General features: G+C 36.7%; 1 protein-coding gene across 2 annotated transcripts in view; it reads right to left on the bottom strand.

Annotated features, from left to right (window-relative positions):
• Positions 1-1,214: 1,214 nt before the first annotated feature.
• The window catches only part of Fam3c (FAM3 metabolism regulating signaling molecule C), a 38,082-nt gene continuing 15,591 nt past the window's right edge, over positions 1,215-23,705 (bottom strand). For both annotated transcript variants that reach the window (XM_020162417.2, XM_074064393.1), the window contains exons 4-10: positions 19,692-19,721; positions 18,931-19,054; positions 13,737-13,795; positions 12,352-12,402; positions 10,458-10,542; positions 4,174-4,300; positions 1,215-3,607 (exon numbers count right to left, since the gene is read on the bottom strand). In XM_020162417.2, the coding sequence (XP_020018006.1) occupies positions 3,518-3,607; positions 4,174-4,300; positions 10,458-10,542; positions 12,352-12,402; positions 13,737-13,795; positions 18,931-19,054; positions 19,692-19,721 (566 nt within the window). In that variant the 3' untranslated portion in view covers positions 1,215-3,517. The remainder of the gene's footprint in view (positions 3,608-4,173; positions 4,301-10,457; positions 10,543-12,351; positions 12,403-13,736; positions 13,796-18,930; positions 19,055-19,691; positions 19,722-23,705) is intronic.

Below are 23,705 nucleotides of genomic sequence, written 5' to 3'. Positions count from 1 at the left end.
TTTATGCAGAACAGAAGTAAGTTGAGTGGTGGCAGCATGAACTAGCTATACCGGGAAGATTGTCTTCCTCATGCTAATAAACTGCTCAGGAGGTAAACAAGAGAAACATCTCTTTTGTCTCCAACCCAAGGGTTGACTAATCCCTTTTCATTCTGACTACCCACATAAGAAACTCCCAAGTGTGTTCAGTGTTTCCTCAACATAGCTGTTCCCTCATAGTTGCCTCTCCCCTCACTGGACTGGAGGAAGGTTCTGTTAGTGGGAAAGCTGCTTAGATGATCTGGAGGGACTGTCACCATGCTGCCTGCTCCTTCATTTTGCCTAGCAACAACCCACTGCCACCCACTGGCTGGGCCAGCCTGCTGTGCACTCCAGCTAGCCTTGGACTGCACCCTCAAGAAAGGGGACTGCATGAAGGGGCAAGTGAGAAGGAGAGGAGCAAGGTCTAGCTAATAGAGGGAGTTCTGATGAGAGTGGGAATTACCTACCTTTTGGCATGTGACAATCAACAACCAAGAATATGGTAAAGTCATCTTTTCAACACAAAGGAAAAGAATCCTTCTTAGGAATGCTTTAGAAAAGACGAAACCTGCTGGGTATGGTGGTACATGCCACTAATCCCGGCTATTCCAGAGGTGGACACAGTCCAGGAACAGCCCAGGCAAAACCACAAGATCCTATCAGAAAACCAAAGTAAAACAAAGGTGTGGCAAAAGTGGTAGAGTGCTCAAGGTCATGAATTCACCCCCCAGTATCACCAAGAAAAAAAAAAGGGGAAAGGTGGACTCTGTTCCTTTACTCTACGGCTTGGTTTACATGCATTTTCTCCTAAGAGGCTGAAGTAATTGGAGATGTTAAGTGCCAAATCTTTTACCTGATCAACAAGCAATTTTTTCCCTTTCATGTTCATTTGAAAAAGTATTCTAAATGCATTCCCAGTTCTATTTCTTCCCACTAAACACAGGCACTTTTCTTGGTGTTTCATTTTAAAGAGGGTGGGTATAAACCAAATAGAATGAAATTATAATTTTGGAGTCTAATTATTTATATCTTATGCAAACCTTTGAAGTATAGAATAAAATACAGGCTGAATGAATTTCACTTTCATCTATCATAAAATTATAAAATATTAGCTGATTCACTTAAAAACAAACACAATACGGAAAACAACAACTGAGTTTCACTTAAATCAAATTAAAGTCAGGAATACTAAAACTGGCTCAATTTTTCTTTAATTTCTCAAACAGCACTTATTTTCTACTTGCTTTTCCCCCATTTTAACATTCATATAATAATATACTTATTCTAGGAAAACATCTGTGATTACAAATGAAAATATGAATCCACAAACTCTTATACACCATTTAAGCTACTAAATGTCAATGTTAAAGTTTCGTTTTTAATAAAGAAAATTCTCAACACTAAATGAGCATTATTTCACTTGTAAGTTTGATTTTAAAGAGATCAGAAAATAAAATGTAGTAAAATTATTGCTTCCAAAGTTAAATTGGCACATCTATACAAGATAGAATTCAGACAAAAACAAATTACACCAAAAGTTACATAGCCAATCTCATCCCTTCTTCTGACATTTTAAACATCTGTAAAAAGCCACCTTTTTACAGTCTTTAAAATTTAAGGGATGACCTGCCATCAAGTCATGCAAATTCTATACATGGTAAGACATATTCGGAGGACATTACTGCACTTACCCACAGGAATGACTTAATTTTTTGCATGTTCAGCAGTGCAATAAATGTTTAACAAAACCTTAATGAGAAGGTATATGTATATATATATATATATATATATATATATATATATATATACACACACATATATATATATACACACATATATATACATATATATATGTGTGTATATATCACATATCACTCTGCCAGTTAATATAAAAAAAACTTCACAATGTAAAACCAAGAGTATTTGTTATTAAAAAAAAAACAAAAAACAAAAAAACCTACAACATTCATTGTACAAACCCCAGCACTGTAAAATACGAATTCTTTTAATTTACAGAATCAAGGGAAGTATTTTAAATGTCAAAATATACATGCTGAATGTAATTTAGCACGTAAGCACCAAAATCTAAAAAGTTTACAAAAATTATTTCAATATTGTAGGTGCATTTACTTATGATTTATATTCACTTTGAGGAAAGAAACAGTACCCCAAAGTTCATTAATATTTAAGAAATATCTGAATAGCTTTTAACTTACAGCAAAATAACAAATACTGCTTTTAGGTTTTTATATAAGCCATCTAAAATTTAGGTTGAGAATTTAAGTGCTTCCTTAAACTGAAAGGCAGCTTCAGCGTCTATTTATATTCCAGTTTAAGATACTTCATATATATAACATGTGTTTAATATACTTCATACACAATAGGATTTAATGAATGCCCTAAAAAATTAAAAAGTAAAATGAAATGGAGTCACTTAATGAACAAGCGTGGTTAGGAAAAAGTTAATCTATGTACTTACATAGCATTGAGCATAAAGCCATTTTGAATAAAGCAAAATTATTTAAAAACTGTTATCCATCTGCTCAGTCATTAAGACTTTTCTAAATGTGACTTTAAACTTTTGGGCCACGATTTCTATTATGATGTTAGATGATGTAAACACACAATTTCTTGGTTTACAAAACAAAATTATTATGACATTAAAGAATACCTCTTTTCCAACCACTTGGTTAAAGCTGATGACATTTAAGTTTGGAAAACATAGGCTTATATTGTTGTAAATGTACTACTTTAGGTGTCCTGAATGACCTAATTAGACTGGGGAGGGAACTTGGCCTGGTTCCCCAGTTCTGTGGAGTCAACCTCCAGCCTCACTCTAAGAGCTTACACAAAACCAAGGTATATTCATTGCTAACACAAAATAAGCAATGGTTCTGAATGCTATCTATACTTACATACTATGTGCATTAAAAAAAGAATGTGCTGTACCTTTCACAAATCTGATATAAGTTTTCATATCAAACATTTTATTTCTTGGCTTCTTGGGAAGGGAAAATAAAGACTAAGAAAAGAGGTACAACAAAAGTCAGACTAATGCAGCATTACACATACAACAAGCCAAATCTCTTTAATTTAAAAGATACTGTCCTCAGAAGGCCAGATATTTATATAGATATATAAACAAACCTCCTCCCCAAAAGCCACTGTTATTCTATGACAGATTTCCACAGCAATCAGTATGTATGTGTCTGCTCAGTTATCCATTGTATATGCTTTTGGAATTAAAGTATGCTATTACCATAGCAGTCTAAACATTGTACTTTTAGGGAATGTATTTGAAAATGTGATTTGCTCAATATGAAGACTATTTACAAAGACAGCTCTTTACGTTAGCAATAAATAATCCTGACATCAGCAGAGATAAGCTCATGCACACGCCAAGACAGCTGCATGCTATTAAAATATGTACACGTGGTCTCTTCTGTAGAGCTCTCCCGTAACAGAAGTGCGCTTCCTTCCATCTCTCACGCTCCCCTCAGTCCTGCTTCTGGGGAATGCACCCCTCCATCTCCACAACTTCAGGCCATCCTTCGTATTTGTTTGTATCCTTGTTGTTCTTTATGTGCTATTGGAACACAGTAACAGTGAACAGTTTAAAAAGCCTTAGTTACCTGCTCATTTGCGACAGCATAACAGTCATGTCAACAAGGAACTCATATAAATTACTGCTCAAAATATTAAAGGAATGACCCGAGGCCTGGCACATATATGACAAACCTTCAAAAACAACTGGAATCAAAACACTGCAGATATTTTTAAAGTATCATTTGTTAGTCAAAAAGTAAAGTTTATATTCTAAGGTCTAAAATATTTCCAAATTTAACTGGTTCTAATATACAAAGTGTAATTAAAATCCTTAATAAACAATGTTCCCCAAAAGGTTTAAAAGTACCCACATTCAAATGCATTATTATGAAGGGAAAAAAAGTGCAGAATTTTTATTTTTGAATTTTGAAATTTAAAAAGTGTCATGATTATTTCACATAATTTTCTACAAGAACTTATGAAAAATATCAGAACATATTTGATATCTACTTATCTAATTTTCAAGTAATTTGGATGGAAATATTTTCCACAGAGTTTCACACAATTTATTTTTGCCCATTAATTATGAAAGTCTAAGATACTAACCTGTTCAAAAGGGCTCTTTGTCTTAATGCCCTTCCCACCACAGAAGACCCAGTTGTCTCTAAAACCAAGACTGGTTATAGATGTACTCCCCAATTCAGCAATAAGCCTTCGTGCTTCATCATTAAGCCTTAAAAAGATAAAGAAAACAATAAACATGGGTACCTTATGTTATTTAATTAAGATTGGTTCACCTAGAATATTTAACAAATATAAAATAAAATGAAACATATCAGTTTAAGAGAATGTAAGAAAAATACTAAGAGAAATTTTTTCACAGAATGATCTTCTAGGTCAATTAGACAGGTTTGTTCTACTAACACCTGAAGCAAAGGAAGTATCATATTTGCAAATAGTAGGAAAGGTGTTGAAGAAGGTATTTATTCATCGATTATCCCATGATATACCTGTTAGCTTCGTTAGTACATTAGTGAAAGAAACACTAAGTATGGTCTCATTTACTTCCTTGAAGATAAATGGGGTGCTTTATGTTTTAAAATAAAAAGCTTTCAAAAAGCATGAAGGAACCAGACATATCTTTCAATTTTCACAATGTATGTAAATCACATCCATGGGGTGGAGAGTGTTTACAACCACAGCTTGAGTCACTACTGCTTCCCTGGAAGAAGTATATAAGAATTAGTGGGAAAATAAGCAATAGCCCCTGGAATATTTAGCCTTTCAGACTCACCCCTACATGAAATATGCATTACAAATGAGTGAGCATATGTGTGAAAAGAACCAATGACATTTTAGCCTCTGTGAGGCTCTGTGGCCGTCACATGGAATCCCAGATCCATACTCTGGCTTTCTCCCCCAACTTCTTCACAAACTTGTTTCCTGTGTCCATCCTGGTGAGAATCAGCTGTCCCTTTGCATTTGCTTGTTCTCTTGATAAGCACCTCTGGTAGGAGAGAGAAACTCCTTGACAGTATTGCCTAAACTGTTTTCTTATTTCTAAATAGTGTTAGGGAAGTCATGGATCTGGAAGACTGTCAAATTCCATTCATACAGTTTATTTAAATGCTCTGTTTTCCGGCTACTTTCTGAGAACTCTTCACTGCATCAGCACTACTGAGAGTTGTGCTGTTTGAGCAAGGATTAGTAAGTAGTACTGAAATGAAGAGGGCAGCAGGAGGCTGGGCTCTGCAGCTAAGTGCCTGTCTCCTCCAATTCACATTTACACCTCAGCAAAATTACAAACTACAACCTCACAGGCCTTTATGGTTGCTCATAAATAGTCGAAAAAATGAACATTAAATTTACAAGACAACAGGGCAAAATGAGTCTGCATCAACAAGAAATATACTGGAAGTCAGTCATTGTTACTTCTTTACTTCTGAATTTCAGAAGTGACAATTGTGATCTATTTGAATAAACCAAGCCAATTTAGCTAGAGATCTGGAAGCAACTTGAAGACTCTATTAATCTGTTTCCTTATTTTTCCATGAGAACATTCTGAGGTCCTATGAAAAAAAGCATTTAACACACTGGACCTGAATTTCCCATCCTCAGGAAGACTAGCAAGATTGGCTTTGCTAGCAACTGACACTTGAATTTGGGGAGGGCCCCCACCCTTTCCAGAAGTGGGGAGAAGGGCTCCTTGTGTTTAACTGTGCACAAATGATGCAGATTATCCAAGCACCTGCTTTCTGTTTGGCATCTGAGATCTGGGGATGGGTCAGGTGCATTGACTCTAAGTAAGCTTTTCTAGTAGACAATATTCCACATGTTGCCATCATTCGTTGCTGGAAAAATTAAGCACGCCCTGTTTGACTTCATTTGGAAGAAGAACCTTGCAAACTTGGACCTGGTTCCCTCCATGTTTTGCTCCATGAACTTCTGCCCCTTGGTGATTCTGCTTTCCATCTTTTGTTGTAACAAATCAGATCCATGAGTCCTCCTGACACATGTCCCTATGGACATCTATTATTCTATAACAAGATGATTTTCCAGTGACTTCTAAGGTTTTCTGGTCTTCCTAAGTGGAGTTTATGGGTGGCTTTATTGCTCCTTTTTGTCATCTACTATTTAAGTAACAGGCAATTTCATATTTTAAAATGAAGTTTAAAACCATGCAACATTGGCAATATGTTAAGCAATGTATTAAATATACAAACACCCCCTTCTTTAAAAGCCAGAATAGCCAGCATATTAATATACAGCAAAAAGTCTGGAGATACAAGCTTTTTATTTTGTTGCCTGTTTTTAGTACTTACTAATAACTGACTGAGCTATTAAAAATTTATGTTGAATAAATTATTTTATTAAAGAATTATCCTATAATATACCAGAAGAGAGACAAGAGACAGGGATCATGTTTTCCTAGAAGAAATTCTAATGCTGCCAGGTTACCCTGGAATAGAAACAGGAAATGGGCACTGGGCATGGAGTCTCTAGGCTCTGCCTCAATCTTTACTGGGAAAGAAGGAGCATCTAGTAGGTCAACAGCCACATGCCAAGCCAAGCCAAAGCTTCCTTCCCAAGGCAGAAAGAGCAACAGTGCTGATAAGAATCAGGTGGGAAGCAGAAGTGTCAGAAATGTTGGAAAGTCACCATGTTACCTCAGGAGTCGGAAGAATAAGAAATGCTAGGCACAGATGACTATTGAGCCCAGGCTTGAAAGACAGCTTGTTACAAAGAAGAAAGTTCAGATGAGACATCCCTATGAGGGGATACAATTCTTTAAAAACAAACAATGCCCCTGCACCAACTACTGCAGAAAAAAGGGAGGATTGGTGGGAAATTAGTGCTGCTATTACAGGTGCACTATAATACTGCTACAGTGCTACTATAATGGGTTTAAAAAAGGAAAGTTTTTAAAAGTGCAAGGCAAGTCACATTACTATAACAAAGCTTTTAATACTTCAACACAAAGACTGTGCTACTCAGAACAAGATGAGACTCATAAATCTGTTCAAGGGCTTTCACTACAAAGTGTGGTAATGAAGGGACCGCTACTTCAGAAGAGGAGTGATACGATGCCTGCCGTCAGATTAAAGCAGGAGGCCAGCATCATCTGATCAACAAACAGGGTGTAGTCAGGACCCACACTGCTTAGGTTCTAAAGGACTTGTCGATAAAATCTTCAAGGCAGTGTCAGTTATTTTGGAAAATGAAAAGTGGAGATGCTAAAACATTAAACGTTAAATAATACAGTTCTCAAAAAGGCAAAGAAAAGTTTAGAAATGACACTCCAATAGAACTAATTGCAATTCCCACCAAAGTCTAGAATGAAAGACAGCAAAGTGATGCTGTGAGTGCTGAAATAAAGGAAGGAGGAGTGAGTAAGGCCAAATTAAGGACATCTCAGCCATTTCAGTTATGCCGCAGATCAGGTGCCATATGGCTTCCTCCATGAATTTCAAGTGACCATCTGATAGCTTCAGAAAATAGCCACTGTGAAAAAATAATTAAATTGCAGCTGGCCGGTACCCCTATTGGGGCACTGGCAGGTGTCTGGAAATTCATTTCTGCAGTTAATTGATAGGTGAATCCCTGGGAGAAGAAGGCCTCTCTCTTGCAGGGTGGTGCGCTGCCTTTGGTTAAACATTTTTATAAGGATTTATATTTAGACGTAATAGCTTTGGGGAGAGGACAGAACTGGATCATGAAAACTTCCTAGGACAAACATCAGAATCAAGACCACTCAGGCCCCAATCAGCAAAATTAAATTTAACAGAACAAATCAATACAAAAGAATACAAGTTCTGAATGGGGATAAAGACCTGACTTGACATTGGTTTAAAAAAACAGTCCAAGATCAAATGGAAATATCTGAGAATTTAACTCGACCAAAACCCATGAGCCAAAAATGTGATGTGATTGTTTAAAGAAAACTAATATAATACTACTCTGAGTGAATATTCAAAGAAATATAATCTCTAAAACATGGTAAGTTAGCGTCTCCATCTCCATTGTACCCCATGCTGGCCAGACCGCATCTGGAACAACAGTGTTTAATTTGGGACATTCGTTTTGAAAGAGACAACAATCAACTCAAGAATGCCCAAGAAATACAGCCAGGAGGGTAAAGCAAACTAGAAACCTAATATGATAAAAGGTTAAAGGAGCCTGGAAAAGTTAAAAATGCCAACTAGCTTCAAATACTTGAAGTATCAAGTGACTAGGGGAAAATTCTTACTGTTTTGTTATTCTAAGTTAATGACTATCGGGCAGAATTCAGAGGGAGCCCACCCAGGAAAGAACATTTCTCACAATGTGCTGTTTTTCAGGTTTCAGATGGAAAACCAGAAGTGCTAGCACCTCCAGCAGATGAGGGTCCAGCAGCAGATGAGATGGAGACCATCACAGCGACACCAAGGGGCCTCAGGGACCTCATGAGGCTTGGTGCAGCATACCACACCTCCCCGCAGCCTCTGTGGTCCCCTCTAAGCCCAAGACACACCCTGGAACCTTTGCCCAAGCTATAACTTATCATCATCAGACTAAGCAGAGACAGTTCTGATGCCCATCAGGTATAATAATGAAAGAAGCTGGTGAATAAGAAAGGTCATGGGTGTCTAGTTAGAAAGGCGATGTGGGTGTGGACAGCGACTTTTTAAAAATGTTGAAACCTGACATTCTACATGTAAAATCCTATTCTCTCGATCAAAGCAAAGCCGGAGTTACTTGTTTTTGATAAAGAAAGCCTAATTACATTCTGTTTGGCTCTATTTAGCCACATGGAAGTAGTCGAATCTGCCAGTATTATACTAAACTTCAAGTCACATATCTAATAGAGTAACAGAACAATATAAAACACACAATATCAATGAAACTACTTCACTTCAAAGTCATTCATAAAGTGCCACTATTGTCTTAGTGTAAATCTGTAATAATATAAATATACACTAAAGGCATTTATTGAAAGTCAATAAATAGACATGGCATATTCTATGTGGATCTTATAGTTTTAAAGCCTTTTCAATTAAAATCTGCAAGCTGGGTGTGGTGGTGTATGCCTGTAATCCCAGTTACTCAGGAGGTAGAGGCAGGAGGATCATGAGTTCAAAGTCAGCTTGGGCAAAATTAATAAGGCCATCCCTGAAAATCAAAAGTGAAAAGAGGGCTGGGCATAGGTCAGGTGGTGTACTGTTGTGGTTCATCTGGAATGGAGACTAAAATGTGATCAGTGTTGTACCTGCATGGTGAGATGAGCTGTAATTGTTTTCTTCTTGATGCTTTTCTGTATTTTCCAAATTTTTACAAAATTATACAATTTTAAGAAAAAAATTTACAAAACTACCATCCATCAAACTTCAAGAAAAATATACCTCACAATTGTATCTTTGGCCTTAATTTTACTTCTAGAAATTTACCCTAAGGACATGATTAAAGGTGTAAAAAGAAAAAAAAAATCATATAAAAGGATGTTTATCACAATGCTATTTATAAGATGAAAAATTTGGCAAAAATAGGAGAACTTTTAAATATTATGATTGCATATGAATTGTTGGTGAGCCAGAAAAAAAGTTACTAAAGAAAATAACTTAAGGTTGTTACACAGAATATAAAGGTATAAAAAATTATGTACAGTGTGCCAAGAACTGTGACTCACATCTCTAATCCCAGCACCCTGGGAGACAGAGATTGGGAGTATCATGGTTTGAGGCCAGTGCAGGCAAAAAAATTAGCAAGACCCCATTTTAACCAAGGAGCTGGGTCTGGTGAGTCATGGCTATAATCCCAGCTTCTGCATAGGTAAGGGGATTGCAGTCTCAGGCCAGCAAGACCCTATTCAAAAAATAACTAAAACAAAAATGGGCTAGGGGTATAGCTCAAATGGTAGGACATGTACCTAGCAAGCACAATACCCTGAGTTCAAATCCCATACCACTACAACAAAACAAACAAAAAGTAAAATGTCATTTTTTAATTTCACAGCAATACATGCATGATGAATGTTTACACAGAAAATAAGAAGGAAACAGAAAGAAATTAAAAGGGACTTTGAGGGGCAGAGAAGAGTGCTGGGGAAAACAGACAGGGAAGGAGGGCCTGGGTATAAGAAGGACAGAAGAACAAGATCAAGACTCCACGTATAAGGTGTGAAAAACATCACAATCAGCCCTGCTAATGTGTACAATTAATATGTGTTTAAAATGTAAATTAAAGCCAAACCAAGTAAGAAAACAGACAAAAAGGAAACAGACTTTAAAAACACTGATGGTGTATATCTGGCAGCTGAATTACGTGCTCTATTAATGTTTTTCATGAAAATGTGTTTCTTTTATAATTATAAATTATAGCCTGAAAATGTCATAGAAGGTTTTACATTTACATACTTGGTTGCTCCATCATCATAGGTGCCCATTAGGACTATCGTCCCATCCGGTATGGCCTTCAGAAACTGAATAAATGGTGCCACATCTGTGGAAAGAGGTTGAGTTTTCTTTTTAAGTGACTGAGTGACCATCACAGAGATGTCTAAAACGTACATCAGAAAATGTCAAGTATCCATGAAACAATTACTTCTCATGGAGAGTAGCCCAAGAGAGGTGAATCCTATGCAAAAGTAAGAACTGTCAAGCTTGTGCCTTAATCTGATCCCACCATCACCATGGGCTTACAACTTTCCAATACTGACTTATGCCATGTCTTCTGCATTGATACCCCCAGGGCCAAGGAAGATCTCTTGAGAAGTACTGCCTATTGGGAGTCTGATTCTGAGATCCACGGCAAGCCCTAGAGGCAGGGTGGGGGCTCAGGGGTTTCCTTGAGTGTAAACTGCTTGTATCAGAACTTTTCTAGAAAGTTGATACCCTGCTTTTATCCAACTCTCAAAGAGATCTTTTTTTTAAATCTAGAACTCCACAGAGATTTAAGGGATTTTCATCTATTTGCAATAAACTGGGGGCAGGGATGCAGGTACCACTAAAAGGCAAACTGAGTGTGGCAAATATTACAGTCATCTTACGGAGGACTTCAAACGAAGCGCTGCATTGACTACAAAGTGACCAGCCAGTTCACTGGTACTCACTTCACTTCTTGAATTACAGGCCCAGGTCTTTGGAGTCCCCAAGCCTAGTGCCCTCAAAACTAGGTTATTTCAAATATACTCAATTTTTTTTCCACAGTAGAGATTCCAAAGATTTTCCGTAGCTGATATTTTATAATAGTAGCATTACCAATTCCTAAAATGTGTAACAAAGCAACTAACAAATTTAAATGCAAAGACTACAATAACTTAACGATGATTTGTTTTTAGCAGTAACTCGTTTGCCTGTGACGAGAGGAAAGGGTCCAGGAGAGCCTCTGGTTAGGTGCCAGACGTCAACAAAGGCTCTGTGAAAGAGTTTTCATCTTATAGCTTATACCTTTAGAATCTAAAACTGACGGTAACATTTTGGGTTAATACAGTTTTGGCAGCTATGAATGTTCTCCGAATCTTATTTAAGAAATGATAACACACAGCATCTTGTTATAAGCTGAACTGTCTGAAAACTTTATGTACATTTTGGGAAGCTAACACTGGGTGCTGGCTTCTAAGGACTATGTAAATGGGATGAGGAGGGACAAACTAACTGAGCGACAGCAGAAGATAAACCAGTGCTAGCCTCCCTTCAAAGGTGAAGAAGAAAGCCATTTTTGGGGGCACCGTTTTTCATCAGGGTGTCTGTTCCCTGTTTCTGCATGCTGGTGACTTCTTCCCTCTCCTTGAAAGACCCCAAAATATTTGTAGGTTGCTCTAAGTCCAGTGAATTAGAAAGAAAATTCTATGCTTTCTCTCATCTACTTCAATAGTTAGCCACAGTCACAAGGCAGAAGTAGGATGAATTAAGAGGATTATCCCTTTTCTAAAGCTGGATAGTTTATTTTTGAGACTGAAAATCATATGTACGCAAGTCAATTCAATTAATAATGCTTACATGGGCTATAGTGGTCTTCAAATTATTTTTCTATATTTCAAGCAGAAACCTAAGAGAGTGCAGGGTTTTGAATTAGTTGTCATACAGATTTTTTTTAAACTCTCAATTTTGATACTATTATACTCAATTACACACTACAATTTTTCTAATACAAACAAACTATAAGGCTGGACATTTAGTGAAAAGAAAGGGAGAGACACAAAATGAATACACAAGTGGAACCATCCATCTCTCACTAATGAGCTACATTACACTGAGGTCACTGAGTCAGAGCAGCAACAGAACAGAGCAGTAAGATGGTCACACATACCTCCTCCCCACATGTCAAAATATTTAGTTTCTAAGACTTCTCCTGTTTTTCCTGAAAGAAATTGAATTCAGATCAATTATGCAACTGAAATATACCACACACTGTAGAAAACAAATGATCTTATCCAATGACTGACATGAACTCATCAGCAGAGAAGGGAATGTTTTGAGAATGGAAAATCTGAATCATATACATCTGAAATTTTTTTTGAAGGATAATTTTACAAAGGATTTTCTCATTAATCTTTTATGACAAAGAGTGGCACACAGAAATTCATTACTGACTGGCACACCATTTCAATTCAAAATTGCATCTTCGTGTGTTGCTGTCTTCCTTTATTTAAGAATTACCCAAAATATATACTGCTTTACAACACATATCTACTTAAATCAGAGACCATGCTCTATATTAAAGCCATTTTAAAATAAAGTTTACATTTATTTCCCCTTTAAAACCAATTAAATACACAAATAGATAATAAATTTTTTACCTGAGAAAATTAAGAAAGTACAAATATGAAAATTTACCTCTTATGAGAAGTAAAAACTACTTTTCTACACTATGAACTAGGCAAGGTGACTGGGGGTTTCCTATCACACTACACAGTGATACAGGATGTGTACCGGGCCAGAATAGAGAGAATCAGTATGCACTCAGCCCTCACTTCATGGCATGAACTTTTTTTTAGATTTAATTTTGCAACATTCAACACACTCAGGACTCAAAGAATTAATTTACATTAATAAGAAGAATGTTGGCAATACTGAAAAATCATGATACATTTTTATCTTTGCTCCTTTCTTTACCTATTCAATTGTCCATCATCTATTTTGTCATTTAACAACCTCTCACTCTTGCCTACCTATCTTCATATTATGCTGGTATCGCAAGATTTGCAGCAAGAGTTCATCAATTTAACGTTAGATTGGTGGTCTCCTGACATTCTCATGGGAAGCACTGCACACAATGCACACAGCTGAGGATGCTTTCAAGAAGTCATGCAATAAATTCTGAGTCACCAAGTCTACATCTATGGTGGTATGAAAAGTAGGAGGTTTTAATGTTAAAAGTACTTTTTTTTGGGTGGCACTAGGAATTGAATTCAGAACTGTAAGCGCTCTGACACATCACTCACACACTCACACCCCTAGTCCTCTTGCTTTTAGTCCACTTTGGATAGGATCTCTACTAACTTTGCCTGGGTTGGCCTCAGACCATGATCGTCCTATCTCTTCCTCCTGGTATCTGGGATTACAGTCATGTACCACCATGCCTGGCACCAAGTGGCACAGTCTAATCTGATCTCTTGATTCTAGTATGCATTTTACTTTGGAGCACAAAAATAGCCACCAATTATTTCCATAAAGTACAATAAACATTCTTACCATTTGCCAAGGCAACATTAATCCCTCTTCCAACATTATTCTTAACACCACTCATCAAACTAAAGGGAGAAGAGGCAAGAAAAATTTATTAGCATTAGGTGTTACACACAAACATATGTCACAGGAATAAAGTCATGCAAAAAAGGGACATTATATGCATGCCAACTGTTTAGCACTGTAGAGGAAATTCAAAGTCCCCTATGAGGTCAGAGAAAACAATCTAAATAGTGAACAATATCCTGAAATAATACTTGACCAGTAAAAATATTTAGTATTAGAGTTGAAATACCAGACCATTTCTTGCTGCTCTGCATCACACCATGAAATACCATCTTAGAAAATCCTTAAACCACATGGACATTATGCACACACGCTCCACTGGTCTCAAGGGTCAAACAGCAGAGAATCTCTTTCCCACCTTCTGCAGTGTCAGTGTGATATGAAATGAGTACTTTATAATCTGAGGACAATGGGAAGGGTGGAGCACTTGTGAATGTTTTGCCTAACTGTGAGCACCCTTTTTGTCCTATGGATGTAAACTTCTCTACACTCGGAAGGAGGAATACTGAACTCAGTAATTGCTGGGTCTAACCACAGCCCCACACATGGGCTGCCTGACATAATCCACATTCACAAAGTTCACAGAACACTACATAAAAAATGATGACACTGTGGAGTGGAGGGCACCACTCACTTGCTATCGGTAGTTTATGCAGTGGTTTATTCAATCAGAATTATTAAGATAAAATGGTAGAAGTTTTTAATTTTAAAAATTCAAGGTATCAGCAATATTCCCAGTAGTGTGCTATTCAGTGTTTACTAAGTGGTTTGGGACCAGCAGAGGGGAGATATTAAGTATGCACCTACATACAGATCAAAATACTGACACATCTATAAACACGCATAGGTACGTACGGAAATTTTAAAAGATGTGTAGCACACAATTTCACAAATTAAATCTACAATACTTTACTATAAAGTCCACATAGGTAACTGATTCGCACACAATGTGTTGAATGATTTTTGTAGAACTCCTATCTGTATCTGAACTACAGTTGCAATTGATAAGCAACTGCAGTTCTAACACAAATGTTGGTTAAGACTTGTATTTATGTTAAAGAGTAAGACAGAATAAGAAAAACAAAAACAATAAAAATTTACATTAAAATCTCACTAATCCAATGACAGGAGCAATGTCTTTACTAAATTGGGTAAGTTTTTCAATAGTGACAGACGATTTCCTTCATTTTTTGCCTATTCATAGAATAACAGCTATGGAAATAGTATGCTTTTAATTATACCTCAAAGCTGGTAAAACCAAAGAACTCATTTTGAGCACACATTTTAAAAAAGATCTAAGCTTTATGATATGACTATTGGCTCAGCTATACCAAGGAGAAAGGGAATTTAAAAATGGTTCCATCATTAATATTAAGAAGCAACTGTTATAATTAATGTTAGATTAATAATTAAATGTCACAGTACAGATCATCTCAGAATATGCTTTCAAATTTTAATAAACTTCAATCCATCAGAAAGCAAAGCAACGAAAGTAACAAAGAGCTCAATGGCATAGGCTTCCCACAAGAGGGCAGCAGCTTGACATTTTTTAAAAGAACAAGTTCAGCAGGGAAGATCTGTAACAAATGAAAACCACTAATGTTAAATGTATAAAAATTCGTCACCCCTACTAACAGCCACTAAAATGTTTTCCTTTATCTCATAAATGAAGGCCTCCTGTGCCACATCACCTCCAGGAAAAAAAAAATCTAAAGGAAATGACCAATCATTATACACCTTCAAATATAACTTTGTTTCAATACCTACTGTACATTCTAGCTATGGCTTCTTAAAATGATTAAAGCAAGGTTTGCCACACTGTAGCTCCTGAGCCAAACACATTCAGCTGCGTTTTTTTGTCTTTCTTTTGTTATTTGATTTACTCTATGAACTTAGTATGGTTTTAAAATTTTATAATATCCTTGATTTTACTTCTTGTCCCTTCACAGCCAAAATTACTCTTGTTCCTTTTTGTTAAAACAAAAAAACCTAAAATAATCTCTACTATATTCTTGTACCAAACATTCAGATTATGCTAGAATCAACTTCATAGAAACTGAAATCAGTAAGACTTAGATAAAAGTTTTAACTTCAATGGGTTCTCTAATATAAAGCGAAAAAGACAGTGGCATATGACACATGACATTTATATTTCTAACTAATGAGATGTTTAAAATGCATCTTAATTTCCATAATATATTGTGACTTAACTGTCCATGATGACATTACAGGCTCATCACTGGTGTGGAAGAACTGACCAGTGTGGTGAAAATTTTTAACAGCATCTCTGTCTCTGTAGGCAACACCTCCACAGCTGTGACAAAGGACAAATATCCCCTTGGGAACAAAATCCCCCTGCTGAGACACATGGATGTAGAGCACTAGTCTCCAGAGTGAGATGCTTGTGCTCAGATCAGGTGCAAGAAAATATTTCAATTTCTACTCATGTATTTTCATCATTTATTTATATATTTTAGAAGGTACACAGAAAAAACATCTGTTGCTAACAGCGAGGCGGTATCAGAGCTGCCAGCAATTAGCAGTGGTGGGCTTCCCACTGTTCTCTCTATTCTACATTTTGAATCAATTTACATAGCAACCAGATAATTATTTTCAACATAAGTAAAATCATAACATGCCAGGGTCTAAAAGGCTTCAACAACTTCTCCACATGCATGCTCATGAGACAAAAAGAAACTTCAACCCCTTACTTACCTGCAATACCCACAAGTTCCAACATGGCCCAGCCCTACTCACTTCTCTCTGGAGCTCTCCCATCTTAGCACTCTGAGCACTGCTCCTTAGTCCAGGATGCTCTTCCCCTCATCACCTATTTTCCTTCTTACCGTCTGGTTCTCAGACTACGCAGCACTGTCTTAGAGTCTATTCTCTGGCCCAACCAATGTCAGACCCCGCATCTCACATTCTCCCACCAGTATGCATCACATCCTGCTGCCTGCACAGCTGGTGTCACAATTTACAGTACTTATTTGCATCTACTCTTTAACTATCTGGCTCCCCTACTGGACTGCAACTTCCATGACAGAGGGACTATGTTCAATAAACACTTGTTGAATTGGTAAACGAATGGCACTTAGAAAATTTAGACTCTTTGAATTTTTTTTTTTTTGTGGTACTGGGACTTGAACTCAGGGCCTACACCCTGAGCCACTCCACCAGCCCTTTTTTTCATGATGGTGTTTTCAAGATAGGGTCTCATGAACTATTTGCCTGGGCTGGCCTCAAACTGCGACCCTCCTGACCTCTGCCTCCTGAGTCACTAGGATTACAGATATGAGCCACTGTCACCTGGCTAAACATTTTGTAAAAAGAGCTTTCAATATGGAAATAAAATACACTAGAAAAAGCACTGGATTATGACTTAAATTGGTCCCTGCAGTATCCTCACTAGGGATGCCTGGCCTTCAGGTCTTATATAGCGACTATCTTCATGATATGGGACCTAGCTATAACATCACATGAATTATTTAATCTGTCATGAGAAAGGCAGAATGATTCTTGAAATGTGGCTAGATCAGTGGTCAGCCTCAATTTTATTTTAGTTAAATAAACTAAAATGTGATACAAATTTTACACAACATGCCCACCATGCTGGACTAAATTCTCTGGCTCCAAGCCCAGTACTGTTTTATTTACCAGGTCCAACTTTTCTTTTTTTTCTTTTCCTATCTGACATATAGAATCTGTGGATAGAATATCTGCTAGTATAAATAAATAAATAAATAAAGATTTTATTTCTTCTTTGCCTTAAATGTACATGCTTAAAGGGGGCAGAGATATTGGAAGATTATCTGTGGACAAGGAGTCCAAAGGAACTATCATCCTATTATTTAGCAGCAAACCTGGGATCTTTTTAGTAAAACAAGGTGAAAATAAAGGGGAATGTTTCTAAAACTCTACAAACTTCTAAACACCAAGTGTTTTATTACATATCAGTGAAACAGAACTAGTACAATGAGAAATCAGAAACAATGGATTAGCATTAGCAATGTTAATAGATTACCATTAGCATGAAGGAAAAGAAAGGAAATGAGGAGAGACCTTAATAAGCATCAATTTTGTAAGAAGTGTGTTAGTCCATGAGGCTAAAAAAACCTTCCGGTACCTAACTCACTGCAAAGGCACTAGGATAAAAGTTGAAGAGCTGCTATCATAAAGAGACACACAAAGAGCTGGAAGAAACTGCCTCGTCTCTGTAACCGCAACACCACCTTTCTCTTTATTCTACATAATTAGGTACTATATCTTTTTACATGAAGTTTACAGAAGCTCATGTGTCTACTTTTCCAGGCAATCAGAGTAAAAACAAACAACTAAAAGTAGGGCTTGCAATTTCAGTGACAGTTAACAATGAGGTAGGATACTGAAAAACCTACAGACCACGCTTTGTAGAATATCTCACTCAACAATAGGAACCACCCAGTAAACAGTCTGTGAAGCAATGGACCTGCCATTATCACTGGACCATTTCACACTTCAGCAAACAACACTCAAATATGAAAGCTGAGGGTGGGCGGAATGACTCAAATGGTAGAGTACCTGCCTAGCCAAGCACGAGGCCCAGAGTTCAACCCCTGTCCTCCCCCTCCTCAAAAAAACCTCCCAAATATTAGAGCTGAAAGGTGATGTGCAAGGCAAAGCACTCACTATCCAAGGCAATGCTATCAACAGGAGTCTGCCCTGATAGAAATGCTCTTTGTCTGGGCTGCTCAATTTGATAGCACAAGTAGCCACACGTGGCCAGACAGTACTTATAATGTGCCAACCATGACTGAAGAATTGAACTTTTCATTTTAATGAATTTAAATGTCTTAACTCTTTCTCTCTCTAGTATTTATGAATCAAAAGTAAAATACCCATATGGATCTGATGGCAGTGCAGATCTGCAAAATTCACTCGAATTGGCTCATCTTGACATGACACTACATTAATTCTGTGTTCTTAGTCACTTAAGACCCCTTATGTGCATGGGAAAAGTAATGTAATAATAACTGAAATGACTCTCCTTTAGACAAGACCTGTCCAGTACGTCTTCAGAAGATCCATTCAACTCAGGTTCCACTAGCTACAATGTAATAGTTCAGCTTAGAGTTCCAAATCACCCAATACTTACACATTGTCTTCCAGGCAGATTTTGGGTCCCACAACATTGGCTGCTCCACTTGCCATTTTAAAAGCAAAATGCTTCTCAGGACAAGCTTTTGAGATCCCACATTTATATCTAGGAGGCTTTGTAGCTGTAGGGAGAACACATGATTTTGTTTTTAGAAAAGTTAATAGATTCTATAATCAATTTGCATCTCAAACCACAAAGGGCAATATGTAAAACATCAAGATAAGCATGTTTTAAAAATATGCTAGAAATGTTTTTCCTTGACAATTTCAAAGAACCTCAAACAACAATAACCATAACAAGACTCAAGAACAAACTCAGAACCTCCTAGAGAAGGAGCTAACAATTGACATTAATGGATCAAGTCATATGACACTGATGAGTATAGATATGTCTTATCTAAATTATTCTTGAGTTTAAATTCCAGATGCCCAAGTTTTGCATTTCTACCCCACAGCTGCACAAACACTGGTTAACCCCACTATCTGCTCATGTCCAGGGCTCCCCATGAATTCTTTTATTCCTCCATCACTAGCTGCACTTACAGTACTGGAGCTGAAGAGCACAACAGGAGCAAAATATCCAGTATGAATAGGTAATAAGAATACTGGGCTGTCTAATAAAATAGAGTCCATATAACTAATAAATAATTTCTAAATCAGTTTTGCTCACAATGAACTTCCAACATTACTTGAATATAAGGCCTCATATGCCTAAAGACAGAATACACCATTTACAAAATATTGCGATAAAATACTTACAACGTGTAGCTGTGTCCAGTGCTGATCTTGCTAAGGAAAAAAAAGAAGTTGCTTTTGTTAGAAAGATTAAGCATGTTGGCAAATATCCACCTTTTAAAAATACTTAGAGATTCTAACAGGTCTTTGTGTTTTAATGACTTCTCAATATACAGTAACTATGAATATCACTTCATACTCAGTAAGTTTATACTGTATACTTCATTATAAACAACTATGTAGAGGATCATGGAGAGTAGTGTTTTATTACTGATAGAACTTTATTTTTTACCTTAAATTTGTTTTTATTTTTTGGTTACTAAAAATTTAAATTCTAATCAGAAAGTTACTCTATATACTTACCTTTAAACGACAAAGAAATATATATTTGGCAAATATTATGGTGTTTAAAGGTGCTTTGTAGAGCATTGGATACCATGCATATACAGTCCACAGAATATACAGAAACCTCTCTTGGTGGTGAGGTAAGAAGTTTAGGAGGTGGCAAGGAAGGGGATGGTTGCTGGTCACAGCCTTAACTTCTCCAACATAAAAACGTACTGGGTATAATAAAACTAATTAAGGTTGCTACTAAGAGTTTTATAATTCACTAGTTCAAGGAAGCCAAAGGTCAAATCATAACAACTGCACTACTCAATCTGGCCATCTATCAGAATTATACTTAGACCTTTCTAAAAGCACCAACTCAGCCTAGGAAATTGTAACTCAGATCGTCAAGTACTAAGGACTCATTTCCTGATGTGGCTAATAAGTATGCAGTGTGATAAATGTTAGCCAGCTGTGTCACTATAAATAGTCACTTCTGTACTATTTTTGATAATTGTGAATTTCCTGTAAATTCAATATTCAAACTGGTTAACAGAAAATCAAATCTGAAAGATTGTATTCAAATGTCTAAAAAGAGGAAAATGACCAACTAAGTAAAGCCTCATTTACTCTATAGAATGCTCAGTGGAGTATTCTGCACCATTAAAGTCATACAAACAATGTAATAAATAAACTGGAAAAAGTTCAATTCATTAAAAAAAGCAGAAAACAAGCTTTATCCACACCACAACCTTAAATACTAAAACTATTCATGGGTAACAACAAGGACAAAAGGAAAGGAAATAAAAAGAGGAAGTTTATAAATTTAGGTGCTGGGATTACTGGGGCATTTGCAAATTTCTTAATTGTGTCATTGATTATAAAGACAATTATGACAATCTGGTCCAATGTTCCCTTTTTTGATGAATTACAGCAATTATCTAAAAAAGATTTAATATCAGCTCTACATAAAACATTCCAGAACATAGAAATGACAAGAGCATTTCCTAACTCTTTCTACTCAGGTTTATAAGAATTCATTTGGACAAAAATACCAGATGTCAAAAACAAACAAAGCATTAGAAGGAAATCAAACTAGAGACCAGTACACCTCACAGTAGAGAGGACAGGATCCTCAGCAAAATATCCAAAAGTTATCCTAGAAATACATGTATAATCAAATATAAACAGAAGTTCATCTGGGAATGGAAGACTGCGTCAACATTAAGAAGTTAATGATTGCCAGTATTTTCACATCAAAACACTTTTTTTTTAAATTGTTGTGCTGGGGGTACACTGTGGTATTTACAAAAGGTCTTACAAATATATCATTGTTGAATTCACCCCCTCCATCATTCTTCTTTACCCTTCTCCCCCCATTCCTGGGACTGTTTTCTTTTGCAAATGAGAAAACGCTACAGCCTGGCAGCATGGGAACTAGAAATCCTCATTCATTTTGTCCTGAACAAGCACGTATCATTAGACCCAGGCATCACGATTTTAGAAAGGAATGATGTTAATATCAGGAATGCTAGTCTACCTGGCTTATGGGAGGAGATACGGGGAAGACAGTGGTATCTGAATGGAGTTAAAATAACACCTCACTCAAATATGCTGGGCACTCTGCCAAATAAGTGCTTCTGTATATGCTTTTGATTTTGTCATCATGTGTATTTCAGAGATAAGAAAACTGAAGACAGAGGTTTACTGATTTGATTTATTCTATATCAAAATTAATAATTGGTATAGCTAACTTTTAAAGCCATCTCTCATGGAGCACCCAAACTCATATTTTACTACTTTAAAAACATGAATGTTTGAGGTCTTATAATCACATACACAAAAACTTCCAGTTCTGCCAGGAGTAGAATACCAGAACAGGGGACACTTAGAACAACCCTCTGACTACAGGGGTCTAAACTATAGACAGAACATAAATCAACAAAGATGTTGAAACAATTCATGTAAAAGAGGGCAGTTGCGGGGAGGGTATAAGAAAGAGTGAATGAGTTTACTAAAAGACAGATTCAGAGTGACTATGGAAACAACATGGACAGGACTTGGGAACGGACCAGATGCAGGAGTGATGGAGAAGGAAGAATCCAAGGATGTCTATTAGTCAGGGATCTGACTATAGAAGCATTTATGTATTCTTTCACACAAGCCAGTGAATAGAAACACCTTCTCTACACTCAAGACATTTATAGTCAAGTAGGGAGATGGGGGTGAAGTGATGAGTTCTACCTAGACCTGATAATTTACAACATTTGGAGAAGATCCAAGTGGAGCAGTACAGAGGCCAGCTATAAATGGAACCTGAGATTGAGGTATAAACTGAAAATCAGCAAGTGAATGAGGACATTCAGGGAGAGAATTTGAAGAAAGAGAGCTAAGAAAAGCATCTCAGAACATCAATCATCAAGTATGATTAAAGGAACTCTGACAGCAGCTGAGGAAAAAGAAAACAGAAGGAAAATAGAGATGAATCTCTACAATGGTCAAATCAGTCTGCCTGAGTTTTCAGATGTAAAATATAATTGTTACACAATTAAAAACAACTTTCCTAGGATACAAGTTTTGAGAAAACAGTTTGTTAATCATCAGGCTTTTAAGTAAAAGCCATCACCCCCATGTAATCTGTGTAAGAGGACAGGACACGTGAAGGTAAAGAAGTTTATGAAGGACTTTTTGTGGATGAAGGCCCACTTTTATCCAGCACTCATCAACACCAAAAGTCTTCAGCTAGCCTGGAATTCTGAGAATGTTAGCACCTTGACCAAAACAGGAAAATTACTTTTCATATGTAAAAGTGTGTTTTTTATGCACTCATGGCCATAAATTTTCCCTTAGGACTTTGCTGTGTCCCATAGGTTCTGATAGTTGTGCTTTCAGTTTCATTAACTTCAGGAACTTTTTGATTTCCTCCCTTGTTTCTTTGATGACCCACTGATCATGAAGCAACATGCTGTTTCTTTTGTTGCTGGGTTCTAGTTTTAGTCTGTTATAACCAAACAGTATGGAGGGGGTTATTCCAATTTTCTTATATTTGTTAAGACTTGCTTGAAATGCTCAACATTCCTCACCATAAAAGAAATGCAAATCAAAAACACAGTAAGATTCCACCTCACTCCTGTTAGAATAGCTATCATCAAGAACACAAACAACAACAAATGTTGGCGAGGATGTGGAGAAAAAGGAACCTTTATACACTGCTGGTGGAAATGTAAATTAGTACAACCACTACGGAAACCACTCAAAAAATTAAAAATGGAACTGACATATGATCCAGCAATAATACTCCTAGGGATAGGCCCGAAGAAATACAAGTCCAGATACAGTAACGATATTTGCAAACCAATGTTTATTGCAGCACTATTCATAATAGCCAAGCTATGGAAACAACCCAGTTGCCCTACAACTGATAAATGGATTAAGAAAACATGATATATTCAACCATAAGGAAGAATGAAACCATGTGGTTTGAAGGTAAATGGATGCAATTAGAGTACATTATGTTAAGTGAAGTAAGCCAGGCTCAGAGATTCAAAGGCTGCATGTGTTCTCTCTTATGTGGGAGACAGACACAATACAAACACAAGCAATATTATGAAAAACAGGTTACATTAAGGGGAGTCTCTAACAAGAGAGGGAGGATAAAAGAAGAAAGTTAAAAAGGTAAATATGGGTGATGTACTTTCTATACAAAAATGA

Source organism: Castor canadensis, chromosome 2 (assembly GCF_047511655.1).
Source record: "Castor canadensis chromosome 2, mCasCan1.hap1v2, whole genome shotgun sequence".
Lineage (NCBI taxonomy): Eukaryota > Metazoa > Chordata > Mammalia > Rodentia > Castoridae > Castor > Castor canadensis.
Note: the sequence above shows the minus strand (reverse complement) of the source record. Positions and strands in the feature narration are given on the sequence as shown.